Source organism: Aphidius gifuensis, linkage group LG5 (assembly GCF_014905175.1).
Source record: "Aphidius gifuensis isolate YNYX2018 linkage group LG5, ASM1490517v1, whole genome shotgun sequence".
Taxonomy (NCBI): domain Eukaryota; kingdom Metazoa; phylum Arthropoda; class Insecta; order Hymenoptera; family Braconidae; genus Aphidius; species Aphidius gifuensis.
This window is the reverse complement of record NC_057792.1, coordinates 15,828,363-15,853,725: the sequence shown is the minus strand read 5'-3', so window position 1 is coordinate 15,853,725 and position 25,363 is coordinate 15,828,363. Positions and strand designations below refer to the sequence as shown.

General features: G+C 26.1%; 6 protein-coding genes across 9 annotated transcripts; 2 read left to right on the top strand and 4 right to left on the bottom strand.

Annotated features, from left to right (window-relative positions):
- Positions 1–6,786: 6,786 nt before the first annotated feature.
- LOC122857854 (transketolase-like protein 2) lies at positions 6,787–10,725 on the bottom strand. Its single transcript, XM_044160290.1, has 4 exons — positions 10,426–10,725; positions 8,916–9,061; positions 8,637–8,826; positions 6,787–8,563 (listed from the first exon to the last, which is right to left on the bottom strand). Exons 1-4 carry the CDS (start codon positions 10,530–10,532, stop codon positions 7,123–7,125), a joined length of 1,884 nt encoding a protein of 627 aa, XP_044016225.1. The 5' UTR covers positions 10,533–10,725; the 3' UTR covers positions 6,787–7,122.
- Positions 10,726–11,021: 296 nt separating this feature from the next.
- On the top strand, positions 11,022–15,645 carry LOC122857853 (cleavage and polyadenylation specificity factor subunit 1). The gene is made up of 3 exons (XM_044160289.1): positions 11,022–15,116; positions 15,187–15,316; positions 15,402–15,645. The coding sequence occupies exons 1-3, from the start codon at positions 11,105–11,107 to the stop codon at positions 15,586–15,588; spliced, it is 4,329 nt and encodes a 1,442-aa protein (XP_044016224.1). The 5' UTR covers positions 11,022–11,104; the 3' UTR covers positions 15,589–15,645.
- A 392-nt stretch (positions 15,646–16,037) lies between these two features.
- Positions 16,038–17,166, top strand: LOC122857851 (dynein regulatory complex protein 8-like). 3 transcript variants are annotated; one of them, XM_044160288.1, is made up of 5 exons: positions 16,038–16,158; positions 16,301–16,420; positions 16,484–16,604; positions 16,665–16,875; positions 17,148–17,166. In XM_044160288.1, exons 1-5 carry the CDS (start codon positions 16,098–16,100, stop codon positions 17,154–17,156), a joined length of 522 nt encoding a protein of 173 aa, XP_044016223.1. In that variant the 5' UTR covers positions 16,038–16,097; the 3' UTR covers positions 17,157–17,166. The 3 variants fall into 3 exon arrangements, with proteins under 3 accessions (XP_044016223.1, XP_044016221.1, XP_044016222.1); XM_044160286.1 differs by lacking the exon at positions 17,148–17,166 and having other exon boundaries at positions 16,665–16,981; XM_044160287.1 differs by lacking the exons at positions 16,038–16,158; positions 17,148–17,166 and adding an exon at positions 16,203–16,218 and having other exon boundaries at positions 16,665–16,981.
- A 19-nt stretch (positions 17,167–17,185) lies between these two features.
- Positions 17,186–18,830, bottom strand: LOC122857850 (delta(3,5)-Delta(2,4)-dienoyl-CoA isomerase, mitochondrial). Of its 2 annotated transcripts, none has more exons than XM_044160284.1 (6): positions 18,601–18,830; positions 18,357–18,498; positions 18,045–18,261; positions 17,692–17,972; positions 17,498–17,624; positions 17,186–17,428 (listed from the first exon to the last, which is right to left on the bottom strand). In XM_044160284.1, the coding sequence occupies exons 1-6, from the start codon at positions 18,647–18,649 to the stop codon at positions 17,330–17,332; spliced, it is 915 nt and encodes a 304-aa protein (XP_044016219.1). In that variant the 5' UTR covers positions 18,650–18,830; the 3' UTR covers positions 17,186–17,329. The 2 variants fall into 2 exon arrangements, with proteins under 2 accessions (XP_044016219.1, XP_044016220.1); XM_044160285.1 differs by having other exon boundaries at positions 18,558–18,655.
- Positions 18,831–19,568: 738 nt separating this feature from the next.
- On the bottom strand, positions 19,569–21,219 carry LOC122857849. The gene is made up of 4 exons (XM_044160283.1): positions 21,172–21,219; positions 20,995–21,091; positions 20,420–20,904; positions 19,569–20,315 (listed from the first exon to the last, which is right to left on the bottom strand). The coding sequence occupies exons 1-4, from the start codon at positions 21,205–21,207 to the stop codon at positions 19,599–19,601; spliced, it is 1,335 nt and encodes a 444-aa protein (XP_044016218.1). The 5' UTR covers positions 21,208–21,219; the 3' UTR covers positions 19,569–19,598.
- Positions 21,220–22,823: 1,604 nt separating this feature from the next.
- On the bottom strand, positions 22,824–25,279 carry LOC122857848. The gene is made up of 4 exons (XM_044160282.1): positions 24,781–25,279; positions 24,569–24,692; positions 23,996–24,480; positions 22,824–23,892 (listed from the first exon to the last, which is right to left on the bottom strand). The coding sequence occupies exons 1-4, from the start codon at positions 24,916–24,918 to the stop codon at positions 23,188–23,190; spliced, it is 1,452 nt and encodes a 483-aa protein (XP_044016217.1). The 5' UTR covers positions 24,919–25,279; the 3' UTR covers positions 22,824–23,187.
- Between the last annotated feature and the right edge of the window lie 84 nt (positions 25,280–25,363).

Below are 25,363 nucleotides of genomic sequence, written 5' to 3'. Positions count from 1 at the left end.
ATTACTGAGAATATTTTCAGTTAAATTTTCAACTTGATTTACAATCTAGTTATCAAGTAATATTAATTACAAGAAAAAAAAAAAAAAAATTATACACTCTTTGCATAAAACACATGAAAAAAACATCAATATTCTTTGCTAATTTTTTTTGACCAAACATTGATCATTAAAATCAATGATTAAATTTTTTCCTTCCAAGTATTTAAATTTAAATAATTATAGGTTTAGAAAGTAAAAAAAAAAATTATTTTTCAAAGCAAATTTAAGTAGATAAATAAATAAATAAAAAATGATTATACTATTTTTTTTTTTTTCTAATTTTAACAATAAATATAGTTAGTCTTAAAGAATGTATTATTTCGCGGTGTTAAAGGACATATTTCAGGATAAAAGTAACCGTTAGAAACCATATTTGGAATGGCAAAGAAAAAAAAATATAAAAAAACCATATATCCCAGAGTAAATAACGAAACAATGCCTCGTTTAGCTGGATTATGTTAATTTGCTAATCCCTCACGATTCCTTCCAATCATGGACTTGTTTTTTCATTTACATTAAAACATTGTCAGAATATTTAAACAAAAAATACATTTAAATAATTAATATTCAAATAAATAAATAAATAAATATTAAGTTCATTAGCATCATCCAACAATGTTAATATTTATAAAAAGAAAAAATTTTAAAAAACTGTATTTTTACGTGGTTTAAAAGGACAAGAAGCAGCATGAGATTCATCATGACGCTGATGAACACGATGGTACCTTTAATGCAACATGATGTACGTTTCTGAAGCGTGGATTTCATTACACTCACATTTATATTTTAAAACAAAATATAATATTATACCGTGTGGTAGGTCTTTACTCTTTACTTGTAGCTTCAAATATAAACGATTATTATAACTGACTTGATGTTATTAATTTATTTATAAATTAATTTTTTTTTAATTTTGTTTGATTTTATATTTAAAACATATATTGACTATTGTTTTTTAAATTATTTTTTAAATCTTTAAATAATTTATGTAAATTATATTATTTTTTTTTTTTGTTTTTAAATAGCTAGGGATTTCAAGGAGGCATCCCAACTGTCGTGTTATTTTATACGTCGATAGTTGCATATTTTTTTAGTAATAATGTGCTTTGTGCTTTCAGCACAATTTATTCATCATGCACGTGCGTATAATATTAAGACACTTGCTTTATAAAATTTCCAAAACAATCTCAAATTACTAATGTTTTTTTATTTTTCTATTTTTATATTTTATATTGTTGGTTTTTATTTTTCGATACCAGAAATTCTTACTGAGTTAACCTTTTTTTTTTTTAATTTTTTTTTTACACAGATCCAGTTTGTAGACAAAGGTACACCACTTTCTGTAGGATTTTTATTTTTATTTTGTCAAGGGGAACTTTGCCAATGCCATCTTGGGCAATATATTGTTTTTTTATTTTTATTTTGTTCGTGTCGTAAATTGTATAGTCGAGTGTATATACTGTAAGTAACATGGACCGATACGCACAATGTTAAGTGTTAAGTACATGACATAAAAGACAGTACAACATTTTGCATTAATACCACAATATTTTTCTGCTGGAATAATTATTATTTATTTTTAATTAATTCATTTATCTTATTTTTGGTTTTTTAATTATTCTGTTATTATTTTTTGACTTTTTTTTTACTCCGATAATTGAATTTACTAAAAAAAAAAATTTGAAAAATTAATTTTTAAATAAAAATAAATATTACAATAACGTGTTTCGATGATTTTTTTTTTTATTATAAAATTTAAAAAATTCCAGAGCTATTGCAAAATAGCATGATAAAACATTATTTTTCTTTTTTTCTTCGAGAATTGTTGAGTGATCGAAAATTGAAGACGATTACGTGAAATCAAGCTCATAGTAAAATTCATTTTACCGGTGCATGTTGTTACAATACAAACACATTGTATTTTATTTTCTGCTTCCACTTTTATTTTCTATTTTTATTGTTTTTTATATATACAATATTTTTTTAGCCGATCTTTCAAGCAACACTTGTTTTATTTTTGTTATTTTTTTTCTTAAGAAATATACCGTTGCACGTTAAATCGATTGAAAAATATAGATAGTAAAAAGATCAGGCGTTGATGATCAGAAGAGAAAGTATACACTGATTAGACACCTAACACATCTCGTGAAATCTACAGATGGATCGCGTGTCGATCAGCAAAATAATTTTTTTTTTATTTATTTTTCATTTTACCAAAAAAAGAAAAATTGTATTTCGTTTTTGTAGTTTTAAATTGCCAATCCGGAAGTTATCAATTCATGAGTATATGTGTCCAAGTATACTACTCGATTTTTATAATTTTTAATTTTATTTAAAACACGGGGTGAATAAGACGCCGCGCGCGAGATCTATGACCGATGGGTGTTCGGGTCGACTCCGCCCATATTGCTGTTGGTATGCAATAAACGTGATTATATCATAGACACCCAACTATGAACATAGGTCTCATTGAAAATTAACAAATTGCTTTAAAATTGTTGTTTTTTTTTTATTTTTTTCATCACCTACGATAGAGAAATTTTATAAATATATAAAACATATATGTTATACAACTTCTGTATTTTATAAATTTGAAAAAAATATATATATCATGAAAATATTATCAATAGCAATTATAATTTTATATTAAAATATGAAATTTATATTTTTAACAATTTAATTATCAATTTTTTTATTTTATTCTATTTATTTTCTTTGGTGTTATTGTGTAATGGTTATAAACCCAAAATACAAGTATAAATTTTTTTAATGATTATTGTTAATTTTGCATTGTTATTTTTAAATTTTAATTATTAAAATTTTCCGTATAAATAAGTTGATATTTTAATTAACAAAATGCAAAAAAAATTAAATGAAAAAGTCAATTTTTTAACATAGAATTATTGAATTATTTTTGCAATGATAATCTGTAAAATGAAGGAAGTCATCGCGTAATGACACATACCCCAGATAGTAAATAAAAATAAAAAATAGATAATTCTAAAAATTTATGTATCATTTCAATAAAATTTAGAAGCTTTTTTTCTATTTTTTTTTTTCAACATTCCTCACAACTTGATTTTTATCAACAAAATGTGGCTGGTTAGAGGAGAGAACTCGTTCGAAGGTAGAGATATATAAATTTATATTTTTTTTTTCTTTCAAACATCACTGTGTTGCATAGAAAAGATATCAAGACGAATCAAGATTAAATAGATAGAAGAACTGATCAACCTCAAACTAGTTTATCCATATATTTTATAAAACTTTAAGATACAAAAATTTAAAAAACATAAACATGTGAAATAGACTACGTTAAACTCATTCAACTACTTGGTCCTGCCAATAAATAAATAAAAACATTTAAGATAATCAAGTAAATATATATATCTTCTCGTGCTTGCAATCTTCAAACGTCCCTTCACATCACGCCACGCGCTTAAAGTTCGCGTGACCAAAAACCGAAAGTTTTTTTTTTCCTTTTTTTTAAAAACCATCTTACATTGTTATGTTGTACTTTTGTTTTAAAAAAATAAAAAAAATACTTTATCCTCTTCATTTTAAAATTCTTCCGGTAATCGTGGGAAGATAATACCCCAAGAAATAAAATAAAACAATATATATTTAAAAAATAAATTTACATCTTAATTTTCAACCCTTTGAAAGAAAAAAAAAACAACTTAGCCTCATGACAAAAAAAAAAAAATACCTCCAACTCTTTTTAAACTCTTTATAAAAAAAATTAATAAATAATATGATAAAATGACATTTATTATTAATTATTTACAATAATGACTTACAAAACTCTTGTAAATCAATTTCTTGTTATTTTAGTTTTTTTTTTTTTTTTAAATATACGCGCGCGTGCCTGACTACTGTGCCAGGGTTGACCCCTTGGCAGTTTGCTGTGATTAAATCGGCTTTCTCTCCGACCCCCGTGTGTGCTTTTAAATTTCATATATATTATGTATATACCGTAAGATATTACACAGTATTATATACAAAACAATATATATATAAATAAACACGCGCCTTTACGCTAAAACGTTATACACCGCAATCGAAACAACGGTGTGTCTCTCCCGAGTCTCAACCGACCCGTTGTTCATATATTTACCCATAAGATTATTATATAAAAAAAAGACCATTTTCAAAGCAATGTTACAATGATACTTTAAACTTCCACACACAGACAAACTACTGAAAATTATCTAAATACTTTTGCAATTGTAATATTTTTTTTTTTTCATTCTCATTCTCATTCTTGTTTGGACATAACTGTTTTGTAAAAATTATAATAACAAAATTATCCTAACAATTGCATTGTTTTTATTATTAACCTATTAAGTAGAAAAAAAATTTATATATTTGTCATACATTAAACAATATGGTCACGAGTGTTTATTGAAAAATCTACACTTTATGCTTTTAATTTTAAAAATTAAAATTAGGCATTCTGATTAATTTTTAGAATTTAAATGTCAACTATTTCAAAATTTGAAAAAATATATAGTATAAATATTATCAAATAATTTTTTGTTTTTTTAATTATAAAAAAAAGTTTAAAAACCAGCAAATTTCATGAAATTGAGTTTCTGCGTTAATTAAATTATTTTATAATTTCAATGGACCACAAAAAATCTTGTCTATTTATTTATATATTAATATAGGTAATAATAATGTTAAAAAAAAAATAATATAAAAGTTTTGTTAAAAATAATTTAATAAATTTAAAAAAACAAAAAATTGGCCATCCAATATTTATTTTTTTTTTATTACTTTTTTTTGATGATGACAATATTAATATTACTATTATTATATAATAATTTTTTTTCTATTCAAAGACGTATACAGGGGCCTATATGCAAAATCCGCAGGTTCTCAGAAAACGCACGAAACTCAAACAAAAATAAAATTCTTGAAGATGATTTTAATAGTATTACAAGAGATATTGAATTGAGCGATATTTCTTGTAATACTATTAAAATCGTCTTCAAGAATTTTTCACCATCAGGAATTTTGGTCATTTTCCCTTTATTTATTTCGCAAAAATTATGATGGTTTCCACAGGATTGGGCAGTTGAGGAAATACCAAACTAAGCGATATTCTTTAAATTATTAATAACCATAAAGACAAGTTCCTTTCAACGAATGTTATCGCAAATAGCGAAATTTAGCGAGGGGCTATTCAACGCCAGAATAAGTGACACCACGACTACGAAATGTAGTCAAAAACACAAGTACTACACTTCCTACACCTTATACATATTTACAATGACTATACACCAACAAAATATGATGACTACACTATTTACTAAATTTCAACTATATTATTTAAGTTTTTTATTAAGTTTAACAATATTTTATTTTCACATTTCTCCACGTTAGTATTTTTCGGAGAAAAAAATTTTTCTCCTAATTTCTCCGCATGGGTCAACATGAGAAAAAATCGGAGTAATCACGGAGAAATTCAAAGTAATCGCGAAGAAATTCGGTAAAATATTTTCACAAAAGTTGTAGTAAAAAAAGTAAAAATACCGTATAGCTAAACGTGACTACACTTTGACTACATGCTACTGCACCATGACTACACTCAGAATGACACTATGACTACACCAATACATATAGCCCCTCGAAATTTATAGATATAAATTTGAAATTTGCAAGATTAATTAATTTATTATTTATAATTGTCAGAAGAACTCACCAATATTCTTTGGCTACTTTTTTCACAATTTGCATAATTTTTTTTCTATTCATAAATTGATTTAATATAAAAAAATATATATATATATACCTATAGTTTGTTTATTTTTTTTTCAACGTTTGGAGTGTATTTAAAAAAATTATTTATAAATTATTTTCATGTAAGATAAACTGATATTAGCATAATTAAAAAATTGAAATTATACAAATGGTGTATTTAAAATTACAGACGAGAGAAAATGAGTGAGATCTAATCTAAATTGCGCGTCTATGTGTATCTTGGTTATATTGATTTGCATATATGTTGTATAAGCACCGAGAATTTTATAATAAAAAAAATATATTAACAAGAAAGCGCGTGCTTAATTAACTAATGTAAATCATTAATTCAACATAGGAAAAGATCAAAGTCGCTTCTGTATACAATTAAGCATAGATTATTTCGATTCAAATTTCAAAGCGCATCAAAGAGATCAAAAAAAAAGTTTCTTTTTTTTTTTTTCATTATTTAAATGATATAATAAATTAGCAAATTTATAAATAATATAATTATTTTTGTTGATTTAAATTAATCATTTAATATATCAAATAATTGTTGAAAAAAAAATTATTTACTTTTCGATAATCATATGGTAAAAATACAAGTTTATTTTTATTTTTTTTTTAATCACCCAATTACTGTGTGGGGTTGATTCTCGCGAGTTATACCGCGAGAAGAATTCGGCCATGACCCGAGCAGAAAAGGGAAGGCCATGACCTACGCGACCCTTACTGAGGAATTAATTGGGATGAGAGTACCGATCCTGAGAGCGTCGGTACTTTAAGATATGTATAAAAAAAAAAAAAACACAAAAATTACTGTGAGAATAATACTTACATTAATGTTGAAAAATATATTTTTCATTTGTTAATAAATGGATGATAATTTATCATTATTAACAAAATAAAAATAAGCAGTATCAAGCTTGTTTTTTTTTAAATATATTATAAGAAAATTTGTATAATTTTCTAATTTTTTAAACTTAAAAAATTATAAAATTTCTTTTTTTTTTCTTGACATTAATTTCCTATCAATAAAAAAAATATAAAATTAATTTTAATCTGTAGGTTAATAGCTGGATTATATAATTTATAAATAAAAAATAATTTTATTTAAATTACAAGAGCTTTATTTATTATTACTGTTAATGAAAATAATTTTGTATTATATAAAAATATTGTAATAAAATTTTTCTGGAATGTTGTATTTCCGAAAATTTAATAATGATATTTATAAATTTTCATATGAAAAATATTTAATTACAAAAAGAAAAGTTGAATAAATGGGCAGTTGAATAGAAAAAGTGTTTAAACTGTTTTAACAATATTATAGATAAATTAGTATTTCAAAATTTCTTGAACAGCTGCAATAATAGAACGTGAACCGATACCAAAGGCATCAACAAGAACACTTGGTGGTCCAGAACGTGGTACTTTTGGTACAGCAAGTTTTTTAATAATAATATTACGTTCAAGTGCAACAGCAGATGCAACAGCTTCACCAAGACCACCCTCTGGATAATGATCTTCAACAGTAACAATTCTTCCACCACATTCTTTGGCATTACTAATAATACTTTCAGCATCAATTGGTTTAATTGTAAATGGATCAAGTACTCTAACATTAATACCACTTTTTTCAAGTTCTTCAGCAGCTTTTATTCCTTCATGAAGTGTTATACCAGCACCAATCACTAGCACTTTATCATCACTTGATGATTTGATAACTTTAGCTTTACCAATCATAATTTTTTCATCATTTTTATATAATATTGATGTATTTGGTCTTGATGTACGAATAAAGCAAATGCCTTTTGTGTTTGCAGCAAGTTCAACAGCACGTTCAGTTGATACAGCATCACTTGGATAAAATACAGTTGATCCAGGTATTGAACGGAATAATGCAATATCTTCAAGACCCATTTGTGATGGACCATCTTCACCAATTGATACACCACAATGTGAACCAACAAAATTAACATTTGATTGTGATATTGCTCCCATACGTATTTGATCAAATGCGCGTGTAAAGAATGTTGCAAATGCTGATACAAATGCAATTGTTCTATCACGACATGCAGCACCAGTTGCAACACCAACTAAATTTTGTTCAGCAATAAAACATTCAACAAAACGATTTGAATCAATTGTCTTTATTTTATCAGCAAATGTTGAATTTTTAGTATCACCATCAAATGCAACAACACGTGAATTATTTTTAGCAATTTTAGCAAGTGCAGTACCATATGCTAAACGTGTTGCAATTGAATCACCATCTTTATAATTTGGTGGTGTATCAAGTTTAACATTTGTTATATCAACAATTGGTGCATCATCAACAATTGGTTTTTGTGGACGAAGACCAAGTGGTCCATGATTTTTAATAAGTGATGTTAAATGTTTTATAACTTCATCTGATTTACCACCAAGTGCTTTACCATGCCAATTTTCAAGATCTTCAATATTTGGAAAATTTTTACCCTTAAATGTTTTTGCAATAATTGCTGTTGGACGATCTTTTGTTGATTGTGCTTCATGGAATGCTTTAACAAGTTCTTCAACATCATGTCCATCAACAACAATTGCATTAAAGCCAAATGCATCAAGACGTTTACGATAAACTTCCATATTATGTTGAATTGCTGTTGGCTCACTTTGACCAAGTCGATTAATATCAAAAATTGCACAAAGATTATCAAGTTTATAGTGTGATGCAAAGGAAAGAGCTTCCCAAATTGAACCTTCAGCAGATTCACCATCTCCAATCAAACAATAAGTTCTAAAAAAATTATGATAAATTAATTATTTTAATTAGTTGAATATTTATTTATTTTGTAGCTTTATGTACTAACCGGTAGCTTGCTTTGTCGAAATATTTTCCAACATAAGCCATACCAGCTGCTACTGATAGACCTTGTCCCAATGAACCAGTTCCAACATCAATAAAATTCAATCTTGGAGTTGGATGACCCTCTAAATCACTATCAAATTTTCTCAAATTTTGTAAATCAGATACTGGAAATAGGCCAGCCTCTGCCCAAGCTACAAAAAATAAATTACAATTGATTTAATAAATTATTATTTTGTTACAAGATGATAATGATGATGATGATAATTAATTTGACAATTACCGGAATAAAGAATTGGAGCAGCATGACCCTTGCTGAGAATAAAACGATCACTGCTTGCATCACGTGGCTCAGACAATTTGTATCTCATGGTATTGAAAAATAAAACAGAAACAATTTCTGCCATTGATGAACATGATGTTGGATGACTGTAATTAAAATAAATTAATTAACATAAATTATTTGTCATTATTTTTGGTAATTTAAATTGATTTTTTAAAATGTCATTTGCAATTTGATTATTTAAAAAGAAAAAAGTGCCTTAGTGACGATATCATGCTCACGCGATATCATGCCAATATCAAAAGGTCAAGTGTATGAAAATAAAATATAAAAATTACAATTCAGCATAAATTTATCACTAAAAAACATTGAGTTTAAAATTTTTAATTACAATGAATTTTTTAATTTTATTTTTACAATTTACCCGCTTTTCGAAAACTCAGTGGCTCTTATACTTAAAGTACGAAGATTATGTGCCATGTCTTGTAATTTTTGGACTCTATAATCTACCATGTTGATGATTTAATTAATAAATTTTAAAAGTTTAATTAAATTTGTAAATAAAAAAAATTTTTAATCACAGTAACTGGTTGACAACAAAGCTGAGAATAATGTTAATTGTCAAACGAGAAACTAAACTGTCTAAAGCTCTTCTCAACAAAACCTAGATTATAAAAAAATTATTAATAATAATATTTATCAAGTCACTAGGTCAAGATTAATTAGAAAAAATAAAAACTGATAATGTAGATATTATTTTTGAAATAACAAGCACTTATTTAATACAACAATAAAAAATAAAATTATTATTTATTTATGAAATAATTATCGTTGTTTAAAAATAAATTTTCTAGTTAAAAAAAAAATCATGATGAGATTGAAATTAGTTTAGATAGTTGATAAGAAAAGAGTGGAAGTAGAAAAAGAAAAAAAAAAAAAAAAAAAAACTGGTGATGTCGGATGATCTAGACAGCCAATCGAATTTGTGGAAATCATCAACCATTTGTGAGGCTTTCATGATAATTTCTAACTATAATAAAATTTCATGAATTAAAAAATAATACTAATTATGTAATTAACAATTTTTTAAATATATATTTTTAGTATTTATTATTTGTAAAATTATGGGGTTTTATGATTTTTTTTTTTTCTAGATAAATAGGCTTTTTTCTTTGACACCAAGGACATTGTCATTAAATATTGAGTCAGCAAATTTACAATCACTTTTATTTATCTAAAATAGAATAAAAGAAAATATTCAAAATATTATTTATTTATATTATTTAAAAAAAAGACAATCATCGTTGAATTTATTTTAAAATTAAATTAATTATTTAATCTTTTGTAATTTATTTTTGGAGCAAATTAATTGAAATAAAAGATAAAAATTAATCAACAAAATGCTGGATATTTAGATGAATAATTCAAGTATTTAATAAATAAAAATTGCAAGTTGTTAGACAAATTGTTGATCTAGTTTTTTTTAATTCCAGATAAATGAAACACTTACCCAGATTTACTGGCATCAGTAGCGGTGACTGAATCAATTCTCAACTTGTTGGCAATATCCTTAAGTTCTTGAATTGTCTTGGCTTCGGGTTTGTGATAGTTTGCCATGTTTATTAATTTTTTTATTAACAAAAATATATATCAATTGTTAATAATTAAAGTGATAATTGATAAACAATTAGATTACAAATAAATGACCGGCTAAATCAGGCAAAATTGTATGATCCACGCCAACTGAACAGTGAACACAAAACACAGTGACCTTTGATGATGATGATTATGATGATGAAAAAAAATATCTGTTAAATAGCGCCTCTATCACCAACTTTATAAAATGTGTGTTAATAAAATAGAATTCCTCAAATAAAATGGTCGCCCAATAAATAAAAAAAAAAAAAAACAGTCCGGCTTGGATTTTTTTTTTTTAATTCAACAACCAAATAACAACAACATAAATAAAACAGTGTATGGTTTTATTTATAAATAAATAATTGCTCAATAAAGTTACCAAAATAAATATAAAAAACTACAAAACTCCACAATTTTAATATGTAATTAAAAAAAAAAAAAAAAATATTAATTGTTTGTGTTTAACCTCAAAATAAAAACCATCAAGTTTGTTTATACAAAAAAGTAATTTACAATATTATTAATTAAAATAAATTATAAAAAAATAAAAAATGTATTCAATTTGTAAAACAACACATCCAGCAACTGGTGTTGAACATGCAATAACATGTTGTTTTTTTAATAGAGGTGAAAAATGTTTAGTTGTAGCTGGTGCAAATGTACTTCGTGTATTTCGTTTGATACCAAACATAGACCTGACAAAAAAAGAAAAATTTATTGATCCACGTACAACAAGAATGAAATTAGAATGTCTAGGTCAATATAGTCTTCATGGTAATGTTATGTCAATGCAATCAGTAAGTCTAGTTGGTTCACAAAGAGATTCATTACTACTAAGTTTTCGTGATGCAAAACTGTCAGTTGTTGAATATGATCAAGATACTCATGATTTACGTACAGTATCATTACATTATTTTGAAGAAGAAGAAATGCGTGATGGTTGGACAAATCATCATCATATACCAATTGTTAGAGTTGATCCAGAAGGACGTTGTGCTGTTATGCTTATTTATGGTAAAAAATTAGTTGTATTACCATTTAGAAAAGATCCAACACTTGATGATGGTGACATTGATATTAAACCAACAACAACAAATAAAACACCAATATTATCATCATACATGATTGTATTAAAAACATTAGAAGAAAAAATGGATAATATTATTGATTTACAATTTTTATATGGTTATTATGAGCCAACATTATTAATATTATATGAACCAGTTAGAACATTTCCTGGTAGAATTGCTGTACGTCAAGATACATCAGCAATGGTTGCAATATCACTTAATATACAACAAAAAGTACATCCAATAATTTGGTCTGTATCAAATTTACCATTTGATTGTTATCAAGCTGTACCAGTTAAAAAACCACTTGGTGGTACATTAATTATGTCAATTAATTCTTTGATTTATCTTAATCAAAGTATACCACCATATGGTGTATCATTAAATAGTTTAACTGATACAAGTACTGTATTTCCATTGAAACCACAAGATGGTGTTAAAATGAGTCTTGAAGGTGCACAAGTTGCATTTATATCATCAGATAGACTTGTTGTATCATTAAAAACTGGTGAATTATATGTATTATCATTATTTGCTGATAGTATGAGATCAGTACGTGGTTTTCATTTTGATAAAGCAGCAGCAAGTGTATTAACATCATGTGTATGTTTATGTGAAGATAATTTTTTATTTCTTGGTTCACGTCTTGGTAATTCATTGTTATTACGTTTTACAGAAAAAGAAGAACAAGAAGATTTATTACAAATTAAACAAAAAAAAATTAATAAAGAAAAACATGATAATGATATTGAAATAATTGATATGGATAATGATGATGATGATAATGATAATGGTGAAAAACCAGCTAAAAAAATAAAAAAAGATTATCTTGGTGATTGGATGGCATCAGATGTATTAGATATTAAAGATCCAGAAGAACTTGAAGTATATGGTAATGAAACACAAACATCAATGCAAATAACATCATATAAATTTGAAGTATGTGATAGTTTATTAAATATTGGACCATGTGGACAAATATCAATGGGTGAACCAGCATTTTTATCTGAAGAATTTTCACATGAAATTGATCCAGATATTGAGCTTGTAACAACATCTGGTTTTGGTAAAAATGGTGCATTATGTGTATTACAACGTACAATACGTCCACAAATAATAACGACATTTGAATTACCTGGTTGTCAAGATATGTGGACTGTTATTGGTCCACCAAATATAAATCAACAACAACAACAAAGTAATAGTAATAGTAATAGTAACAATAAAGATACTGATGGTACACATGGTTTTTTAATATTATGTGAACAAGATTCAACAATGATATTACAAACTGGTAAAGAAATAAATGAAGTTGATCATAGTGGTTTTAGTACACAAAGTAAAACAGTATATGCTGGTAATATTGGTAAAAATAAATACATCATACAAATAACTGAAAATTCAGTAATACTACTTAATGGAAAAGAAGAAATACAAAATTTATTAATTGATATTGATTGTCCAATAATACATGCAAGTGTTGCTGATCCACATATTGTATTATTAAGTAAAGATGGACAAGTTATATTATTAACACTACGTGAAGTACGTGGTACACCAAATCTTAATTTACAAATATTAGATTTATTACCAAGACCACAAATTGATAGATTATGTTTATATCGAGATGTTAGTGGTTTATTTACAACAACATTATATGAAGAATCAGATATTGATAAACAAGAAGAAGCTAAAATATTTGATGAACCATCAGTTGTTAATGATATTGATAATGAAGATGATTTATTATATGGTGATGGTACAAATTTTCAAATGCCATTACCAAAACCAATTAAAATACATGATGATTTACCAAAAAAAAATTCAACATGGTGGCATAAATATACACTTGAAATAAAGCCAACATTTTGGCTTTTAATATATCGTGAATCTGGTACATTAGAAATTTATTCAATACCCGATTTACATTTATCATATTTAATACGTAATTTTGGTTATGGACAACAAGTATTACATGACAGTATGGAATCAACAAATGTTAATATTAATCAAATAAATGAAATACCAAATTCTGAATTACAAGTACGTGAATTATTAATGGTTGCACTTGGTCATCATGGTAATCGTCCAATGTTACTTGTACGTATGGATAATGAATTACAAATATATCAAGCATATAAATATCCAAAAGGTAATATTAAGCTACGTTTTAAAAAATTAGAACATAATATAATACCTGGACAATTAAAAACAATAACAAAACAAGAAGATACACCAAATGATAATAATAAAAATGTATTATTAATGCGTTATTTTAGTAATATTGCTGGTTATAATGGTGTATTTATTTGTGGTGATTATCCACATTGGATATTTTTAACTGGACGTGGTGAATTACGTACACATCCAATGGCTATTGATGGACCAATTAAATCATTTGCATCATTTAATAATATTAATTGTTCACAAGGTTTTTTATATTTTAATAATAAAAATGAATTAAGAATTTGTATATTACCAACACATTTATCATATGATGCACCATGGCCAGTTAGAAAAGTACCATTACGTTGTACACCACATTTTGTAACTTATCATGTTGAGAGTAAAACATATTGTGTTGTAACAAGTACATCTGAACCATTTAAATCATATTATAGATTTAATGGTGAAGATAAAGAATTTACTGAAGAAGATAAATCAGAAAGATTTATTTATCCAATACAAGAACAATTTAGTATATGTTTATTTTCACCAGTATCATGGCAAACAATACCAAATACTAAAATTGAATTAGATGATTGGGAACATGTAACATGTTTAAAAAATGTATCATTAGCATATGAAGGAACAAGATCTGGCTTAAAAGGTTACATTGTTATTGGAACAAATTATAATTATGGTGAAGATATAACAAGTCGTGGTAGAATTATGATATTTGATATTATTGAAGTTGTACCAGAACCAGGACAGCCATTAACTAAAAATAGATTTAAACAAATTTATGCTAAAGAACAAAAAGGACCAATAACAGCAATAACACAAGTATCTGGATTTTTAGTATCAGCTGTTGGACAAAAAATATATATTTGGCAATTAAAAGATAATGATTTAATTGGTGTTGCATTTATTGATACACAAATTTATATACATCAAATGTTGAGTATTAAAAGTTTGATACTTGTTGCTGATGTTTATAAATCAATTAGTTTACTAAGATTTCAAGAAGAATATAGAACATTGTCATTAGTTAGTAGAGATTTTAGAGCATCTGAAGTTTATACTATTGAATATTTAATTGATAATACTAATATGGGATTTCTTGTTGCTGATGGAGAAAGTAATTTAGCATTATTTATGTATCAACCAGAATCAAGAGAAAGTCTTGGTGGACAAAAACTTATTCGTAAAGCTGATTTTCATCTTGGACAAAAAGTCAATAGTTTTTTTAGAATTAAATGTCGAACTGCTGATCCATCTGATTTTAGAAAACAATTTACTGGTGCTGATAGAAGACATGCTACTATGTTTGGTAAATTTATTTTATTTTTATTTATAAATTGTGATTTTTAATTTTGTTTTTATTTATTTATTTTGTTTAGCTACGTTGGATGGAAGTCTTGGATATGTTTTACCAGTTCCAGAAAAAACTTATCGACGTCTTTTAATGTTACAAAATGTTCTTGTTACACATTTATCACATACTGCTGGATTAAATCCAAAAGCATTTAGGTAAGCTTCATTTAATTATTATATGTTAACTTGATGATAATAATATTTTTTTTAATTATTTAATTATTGTTTTCTTTTTTTTAAGAACACACAAAAGCCATATTCGACTTCAGGGAAATCCAGCACGTGGAATTATCGATGGAGATTTGGTGTGGAAATATATTCAATTACCCAATATTGAGAAAACTGAAGTAGCCAAAAAAATTGGCACAAAAGTACAAGAAATTGTTGAGGATATTATAGAAATTGATAGACAAACAGCACATTTTTAATTTTTTTTTTAAACTAAAAAATTTTAAAATTAAAAACCAATTGAAATTTTTTTAAAATGTATATAGGTATATTTTTTAAATATTAAATTTAAAAAAAAATAAAAATTAAATTGTTGTACTTTTTTTAAAATTATTATTATTATTAATAATATTTCCATTATTTTTTTTGTTCTTTTAAAAAATAATAATTTTTGGTTATAGAAAAAAAATAGTAAATATTTAACAAACAAGCCAGGTACGAATCGAAAAATTTATTTAACATTAATCATCATATTTACTTTGTGGTAATTATTATTTTAATTAATTTTATTAATTTTTTTAAGTAAGAGACACGAGCAATCTATTGATGCTTGTCAAAAGTGTCAAAATTAAAACAATTTAAAGTTATGTTGTGATTTATTTTGACATAATATTAATTATTAAATTAATTTAAATATAAATTAAAAATTTTAATAGTAATCTATGTTTTTTTAAATATTAACTGGCGCTTTTTGTAAAGAAAGAGTTAAATGAATTTAACGTCATCACCAAGAGCAAGCAGAAAATCTAGAAGAAGTTCAATTCGACGATGTGAGTATTGATTAAACAAAGTCCATGTTATTTGTAATATTTTTTTGTAATCAGCCTAAAGTTTGTATTTAACATATTAATAAAAATTAAATATAATTATAATTGATGTATAAATAAATAATAAAATTATTTTTGTTTAAAGTGTCATCTCTAGAGCCTACTTTACTGGAAAAAAGAATTGCTGATGCATTTGACGTGTTTGATAATGCTCGAAGTCATGAAGTTGATGTTCGTGAACTTGGAACGATCATAAGATCACTTGGTGGGTTTTTTAAAATACAAAAATGTATTAAGTACTAAGAAAAATATTACTGATAAATTACAGGATGTGTAATAAGTGAAGCTGAGCTTCAGGAAATTCAAGTTGAAGTTGAAGATGTAGAAAATAATTGTGTTACTCAGGAAAGATTTGTTGAATACATGTCTAAAGCTATTCGTGAACAAAAGTATTTAAAAGATATAAATTAATTAATATCCTTTGATTTATGAAATTTTATTATTTAAAGATTTAAACCAGCTGAACCAGAGGATCTTCTTCGAGCTTTTCAAGTATTTGATCCTGAAAATCGAGGATACATTATGCGATCAGAATTAGAAAAAGCAATGATAGAAATTGGTGAACCATTTAGCGAAGAAGAAATTAAAGAAATGATGGCATTTGCAAGTGATCCATCATCTAATAAAATTAATTATGAACACTATATTAATTCTTTAATTGTAAGTATCATATTTTGTTGCTTTTTTAATACCAAAATTAGAAAATTATTCCTACTCCTTTCCATGTTAGAATAAAATTCCTGATGATGAAAATGTTTATAAAATATCTGAAAACATTGAAGCACGAAAATCCAGTAATCCATTTTCAAATAAATCCTCAATTTTTAGACATTTATCACAAAATTAAAGTAAATTATTTTATTTATATTTAAATAATTATTATTTATTTAATAATTAATAATTAATTAGTTGAATTATTTTTTTAATTTCAGGTTGATTAAAAAATTGCAGGAAATAATTAACAAAAATATTTTAATAATAAGAAAAAATTAATTTATTTAAAATATGTATAAAAAAATTTTTTCAAAATTTAATATAGTTCTAATTTAGTGGATAAATAAACATGTGAATAAATAACAAATTACATTTTTATCTTTTAAAAGATATAAATTTTTTACAGTTTAGAAAAAACAGGAGCATCACCTTTGGTTGCTTGTGCAACAGCAGCATTAACAAAATCATCACTCTGTATCATTGTTTGATTAATATTTCTCTGTAATAAATAATAAATAATAAACAATTATTATTTATCCATTAACAATAATTAATTTATGTGACTTACAATATACTCTAGACCATCTTCAACAGAATGATCTCTGGCATGAATCAAAGTTCTTTTAGTTCCCTGAACAGCAACTGGACTTTTAAGTGATATTTCTTCAGCAATTGACAATGTTTCAGTTAACAATCTGTCAAAATAAAATACCATATTATCAATAAATGAAAATATAAATTTTTATTAATATTTATATTTACGTTTGATTGTCATTGAATAATCTACTGATGAGACCACATGATAGTGCTTCTTCTGGTGTCATTTTTCTTGCAGTAAATGCCAATTCCCTGACGAGACTTTCTGATCCAATGATTTTTGGTAACCACTGTAAAGCACCAACATCAGCAGCCATTCCAATGTCAACTTCTTTCAATGAAAACCAAGCATCTTTTGATGCATAACGAATATCTGCTGCACAAATCATGTTAAATGCACCACCGATACAAAGTCCATTTACTGCTGCTATTACTGGCTTTCTACACTGAAAGTTTAATTTCATTATTGTAATTTTATTTTAATGCTAAAAAACTATTTTTAATATTTTTTAAAATACCTTTTCAATTGATAAAAATGCATCTTGATATATTTTAATTTTTTTTTCAATCATTCTACATCTTCTTGCAACATCATCTTCATCAACTAAATTTTGTCCAAGACTCATGGCATCTTGAAGATCAATACCAGCTGAAAATGCTTTACCAGCACCTGTCAAAATAACAACACGACAATCTGATGAATCTTCAAGTTCTTTAAAACATGCTCCAATTTCTCTATAAAACAAAAAAATTGATAACAACATATTTTTTTGTATTTATTTTCTTCAAATTATTAAAACAATTATTGAATTAATTTTCCATGTACTTACAGCCACATTGTATTGTTAAGAGCATTCAATTTTTTTGGCCTATTCAATTCAACTTGATAAACAAACTCTTTAGGTTTTGTTATTGATATTGTTTCAAATTTCATTGTTGACATACTGGATAATGACTGATACGTATTTGCGTCTGTAAAATAAATTTATATAAAAAAAAATTAAATACAATCATATAAATAATGAATTTACATTTAACAATTAATAATTTGTTTAATTTTAATTGTCTAGTTACACTTGGATGATTGTTGAAGCACCTTCAATGACTTGGCAATAATATTCATTTTTTTAATTTTATTTAATTTAAAATTGACAGGTGATAATTATAAATCTATGCAAAAAAAAACTATCAAAATATAATCACAACAAGTTGATAAATGATGATAATATTTACAAGTTGTTTTTTATCTCAAAACAACAACTCACAAGTGTCATCCGTGGATTTAGTCAACGAGATTTACAAATACTCCGTCAACATAGCCTAGTTCTCAATATCTAAAATATAAATTTGAGAATGATTATTAGCAAAGATGATTAATTAATTTTATATTAATAAATTTGAATAATTTTAACCTGGAGGATTCATTAAGCTGATAAACAAAATTTGTATTGTGGCAATAACTGCTTTTAATGTCGACTCTATTTTTACTACATTTGTTTCTATCTAATGTTTGTTTATTGCTAGTTATCAGCTTAAAAAATTAGCATTAGATTCATTATTAACACGTTCCTGGCTACGAGGTGAAACAATTGAAATGATTCATTAAAAATAATTGAAACTTGAAATTTATATAAAATATAATTTAAAAGATATAAAAGTGAATCTATAGTTTTTTTTTTTAAATAAAAATAAATTCAGTACTAAACCAAGGGTTGACTTTTTTATTATTGTTTATTTACTTTTATTTTTAATTCAAATTTTATCAAGTACAATATAATTTCTAGGTCTATTATTTAAATTGCAAACAGTTGTTATTTAATTTTCTTTTTTTTTAAGTCATTTTCAAAAAATATATATATATATATATATCATATGTATATTATATATATTATATATAATATAAATTTTTGAAAATTGATAAGGCATATCATAAAATTATAGAACCATAGAGTTATGCAATTGATTTTTTTTTCTTAATCTATTTAATGAATGGTATTTCGTGTTATATTTCAAAATGTAAATAGTAAATTTCGGAACCAGTGCCAAATGAGAAAACCCGCGATTATGAGATTTTATTGTGCTTGCCCTTTTGAACTCGCTGTGAGCCCACTATCTGCAGCGTGAGCACTTGTACCGACTTGTACCATTTTTTTTTTCATTATCTTACGAACCATACGCAATTCAAAATATGGTGATTTATATTGTTGTATATCTGGCATAGCTGCAACAACTATAGGTGCAACACACAAGATAAGACGTCTTTCTCGCTTATTTGATATTGCTACTGCTTTTTTTACTAACTCAGCAGTCACATTTACGCCGTAAACAGAAAGCACGTCTATCTTTGGTGAATTTTCAAGAACTGTTAAGACTGAATCATCAGTAACTTCATCGCTGGTTGGTAAGAATAATTTTACCATGTTTTTCAGCAGTTTGACTGAAGAATCAGTGATTTTAGTATTGCCGTAAAAAATTAAATATTGTAAATTATCCATCTTTGAAAGTGCTACTACACCATTATCAGTTACCACGGGACTTATCATCTTTAATAATGTTAAGTGCTTGAAAGTATTGGCAATAGTATACAATGTATCATCTGTTACTCGACATCCCATCATATTCAATACCTTGATATTTATGAATGGAATTGATACAGTAAGAGTCCTTCTAAGGTATATAGTATGGTTAGAATATACAATTTTATTGTCTGACAGATAATCGAATACATCAAGAGAAATTCCTATACCAGAAAGTTCCAACTTTTTCAGAGCCTTTAAGTCACGAATCACCTGCAAAAAAAATTATATAAGTATATTATAAATATGTGAAAAATAAAAAGAATACTTTTGATTTTATTTTATTTTTTTGCAATAAATATAAAGTTGTAACTTACATCATTGATTACTTCTGAAAAATCAGGGATATTTTCTAATTCATCAAGCCAATTTAACAGATTTAGATAAGTCAATGTATTAGCAACGTTTTTCAATGAATTGAATAAAGCAACAGTGGGATACTCCTTAAAAGTCTTTATATTTTGAAATATAATTGTTAATGATTTCAGTTTAGATAGACGTGTGAATGCATTGGCTAGTAATACTTTGTCCATGTTGGTGAATCTCAAGCGAAGTGTTACGAGGTTTGGACACGATGCATTGATAACTGGCACTATGTTACAATTACTATAAGCTGTCAAGTCTAATGTTGTTAAATAACAACCGTATTTATAAAGCAGCGATATTATAAGACAGAATCCTCCATCGCTTGCTGGATATTTAGCCAAACAATTTGGATACTCATCATATCGCCAATAAATTAGTTCAAGTTTTTGAAGTTGATAATCAGAATCATCAAAGCCTCCATTCCATTGTTTGCATACTAAAAAATAAAATAAATACAAATATATATTACTATTACGAAATAATTTTTAAATCAAATAAAATTGATATTGAATTTATAATATCATACTGAATGCAAGTTTTGGTCTTTCACATATTGACACATGTGACAATGTTTCATCCAGGCAATTATCATTAACTGACATTTCATCTTCAATTTTAATCATCTGAAAAAAATGAATAATATATTTATTTATAATATTTGATCTACGAGCATGTTTTGACTGCAATTATATTTTAGACTGACCTTCGGTACTTCAAATCGTGATATTAAAGCTTTCATTTCATCTGCATATTTTTCCCAAAAGTTTAACCCGTTGAACGGGAAAACCGCATGGTTTTCTGTGACCTTATCCATTTGGTAAATAACAGGAATTCCGCCGTCCAACACTTTTAGTTGGATATTTTTTTATCTCAATATATGTTTATTATAATGAAAGAGATTAAGATTTTTAAGCTTTATGTTTTTTTCCAAAGATAACCAAAAAAACTAGCATTGGCCACAAATTCTCATTCACTAATTGTTCTTTAATCACCTAAACTCACAGATCATCTGTGGACTATGTTTTTTTATGCAGAAATATTTTTTTTGCAACCAAACTGAACCAAACTGTTTGCAACTAAAGGCAAGAGGCAACAATCAAGACCAATTAAGATACCAATTCAAGACTCGAGAATGGAAATTTGAAAAAGACACCTTATAATAAAGGTAGATTCACACTCACTGTCGTCGAGCTGTTCTAAGGCAATGTGAATCTACCTTTAAAAAAGTGAGAAAAACAGAGAAAAACAGAGAAAAACAATCGTGCCACTTCGGTAATACTCGGTTATAAATCAACCAAAAAGACTAGAGAGTAGAGACCTAGCCAACGAGATTTACAAATACTCTGTCAACGTAGCCTAGCTGACAATTCCACTTCATGAATATATGAAAATTTTTGTATTCTTGGTTTAGATAAAATTTTGGTGCAATGCTAATTTTATTTTCCTGATTGTTCCTGATCAAATACAGCACAGCCTCTGTTATTTAATTAGGTGTATCATTGACATTTTTTCCTGTAGAATAATCGCTTGAAAAAAAAAAAACAAATATTTTTTAGAATCAAATTCCAGCAATATTTCTTTTAATATTGATAGTCCAAATTGAGCTATTAATTTCAACATTGAAATTAATAAATAATCCATTTTTTATAAATAACATCAAATGGTTTTCCAAGTTAACAGCAGCTTCTTCTTCATCAACATTCATCTCTCCTGATGTCTCATCGATTTTTCCATTATTAACAAATGTTTTTAATGATTTTAACTATTAAAAAAAAAATAATTAATTGTTACAAATAAAATTCTCAATTGATTATTGTTGATTTTATAATATCTAAAATAAATATAAATTTAAAATGATTATTAGCAAAGATGATTAATTAATTTTATATTAATAAATTTGAATAATTTTAACCTGGAGGATTCATTGTGCTGATAAACAAAATTTATATTGTGGCAACTGTTTTAAATTTCCACTCTATTTTTACCACATTTGTTTCTATCTAATTGTATTTGATGTTTGTTTTGCTAGTTAAGTAATTATAGATTTTAAATTTATTAAGCTGGCAAGGTTTACTTGGTGGTTATCAGCTTAAAAAATTAGCATTAAGTTCATTATTAAATAAATATCTTTTGGCTGGATTGAGAATATTTTCACCAGTTGATGCATTAAATAAAGCTAATATTGTTATGAGTACATTAACACGTGCCTGGCTAAAAGTTGAAACAATTGAAATGATTCAATAAAAATAATTAATACTTGAAATTTATATAAAAGATAATTTGAAAGATATAAAGGTGAATCTATAGTTTTTATTTTTTTTTTTAAATAAAAATAAATTCAGTACTAAACCAAGGGTTAACTTTTTTATTATTGTTTATTTACTTTTATTTTTAATTCAAATTTTATCAAGTACAATATATAATTTCTAGGTCTATTATTTCAATTGCCAACAGTTGTTATTCAACTTCTTTTTTTTTTTAAGTCATTTTCAAAGTTTATATATATATATATATATCATATGGATATTATATATTATATATAATATAAATTTTTGAAAATTGATAAGGCTTATTATAAAATTATAGAACCATAGAGTTATGCAATTGATTTTTTTTTTCTTAATCTATGATTATTATATTTAATGAATGGTATTTCGTGTTATATTTCAAAATGTAAATAGTAAATTTCGAAACCAGTGCCAAATGAGAAAACTCGCGATTATGAGATTTGTGCTTGCCCTCTTGCACTCGTTGTGAGCCCATTATCTCCATGAGCACTTGTACCGACATGTACCATTTTTTTTTCCATTATTTTACGAATCATACGCAATTCAAAATATGGTGATTCATATTGTTGTATATCTGGCATCGATGCAACACACAAGATAAGACGTCTTTCTCGCTTATTTGATATTGCTGCTGCTTTTTTTACTAACTCAGCAGTCACCTTGGTGCCGTAAACAGAGAGCACGTCTATCTTTGGTGAATTTTCAATAACTGTTAAGACTGAATCATCAGTAACTTTATCGCTGGTTGGTAAGCATAATCTTATCAGGTTTTTCAGCAGTTTGACTGAAGAATCAGTGATGTTAGTATTGCCACCAAAAATTAAATATTGTAAATTAATCATCTTTGAAAGTGCTACTACACCATCATCGGTTACCAGGTGACTTATTATCTTTAATAATGTCAAGTGCTTGAAAGTATTGGCAATAGTATACAATGTATCATCTGTTATTCGACATCCCATCATATTCAATACCTTGATATTTATGAATGGATCTGATACAAAAAGAGTCTTTTTAAGGAATATAGTATGGTTAGAATATACAATTCCATTTTCTGTCAGATAATTGAATATATCAACAGAAATTCCTATACCAGCAAGTTCCAACTTTTTCAGAGCCTTTAAGTCACGAATCACCTGCAAAAGAAATTATATATATATGTATTATATGTGAAAAATAAAAAGAATACTTTTGATTTTATTTATTTTTTTTTGCAATAAATATAAAGTTGTAACTTACATCATTGATTGCTCTTGTTAAATTAGGGATGTCTACTAATTCATCAAGCCAATTTAACAAATTTAGATTAGTCAATGTATTAGCAACGTTTCTCAATGAATTGAATAAAGCAACAGTGGGAAGCACCAGAAAAGTCTTTATATTTTGAAATATAATTGTTAATGATTTTAGTTTGGATAGACGTGTGAATGAATTGGCTAGTATTAGTTTGTCCATGTTGGTGAATCTCAAGCGAAGTGTTACGAGGTTTGGACACAATTCATTGATAACTGGCACTATGTTACAATTCCCATAAGCTGTCAAGTCTAATGTTGTTAAATAACAACCATATTTAATAAGCAGTGACTTTATAAGACAGAATCCTCCATCGCTTGTTGGATATTTATCTAAACAATTTGGATACTCATCATATCGCCAATAAATTATTTCAATTTTTTTGACTTTAAACCAAGAATCATCAAAGGTTTTTTTCCATTGTTTGCATACTAAAAAATAAAATACACACAAATATATTACTATTACCAAATAATTTTTAAATCAAATAAAATTGATATTGAATTTATAATATCATACCCAATGCAAGTTTTGGTCTTTCACATTTTGGCACATACGTGAATATTTTAGCTAGGTAATTATCATTAACTGGCACAACTGGCTCCACTATTTCATCTTTGGGATCGGAATGAATTTTAATCATCTAAAAAAAATGAATAAAATATATTTATATTTATAATATTCAATCTGGATATGAGCATGTTTTGACTGCAATTATATTTTAGACTGACCTTCATTATTTCAAATCGTGTTGTTGAAGCGTTCATTGCATCTTTATATTTTTCCGATAAGATTAGATTGTACGGGATAAGCGCACGTTTTTCTGTGACGTCAGTCAACTGGCGAATAACAACAATTCCACCTTTCATTATAATCACTATAAATACAACTTTTAGTTGGATATTTTTTTATCTCAATATATGTTTATTATAATGAAAGAGATTAAGATTTTATTAAGCTATTTATGTTTTTTTCCAAAGATAACCAAAAAAACTAGCATTGGCCACAAATTCACATTCACTAATTGTTCTTTAATCACCTAAACTCACAGATCATCTATGGACTATGTTTTTTTATGCAGAAATATTTTTTTTGCAACTGTTTGCAGCTAAAGGCATGAGACAACAATCAAGACCAATTCAGATACCAGTTCAAGACTCGAGAATGGAAATTTGAAAAAGACACCTTATAATAAAGGTAGATTCACACTCACTGTCGTCGAGCTGTTCTAACGCAATGTGAATCTACCTTTAAAAAAGTGAGAAAAACATAGAAAAACAGAGAAAAACAATCGTGCCACTTCGGTAATACTCG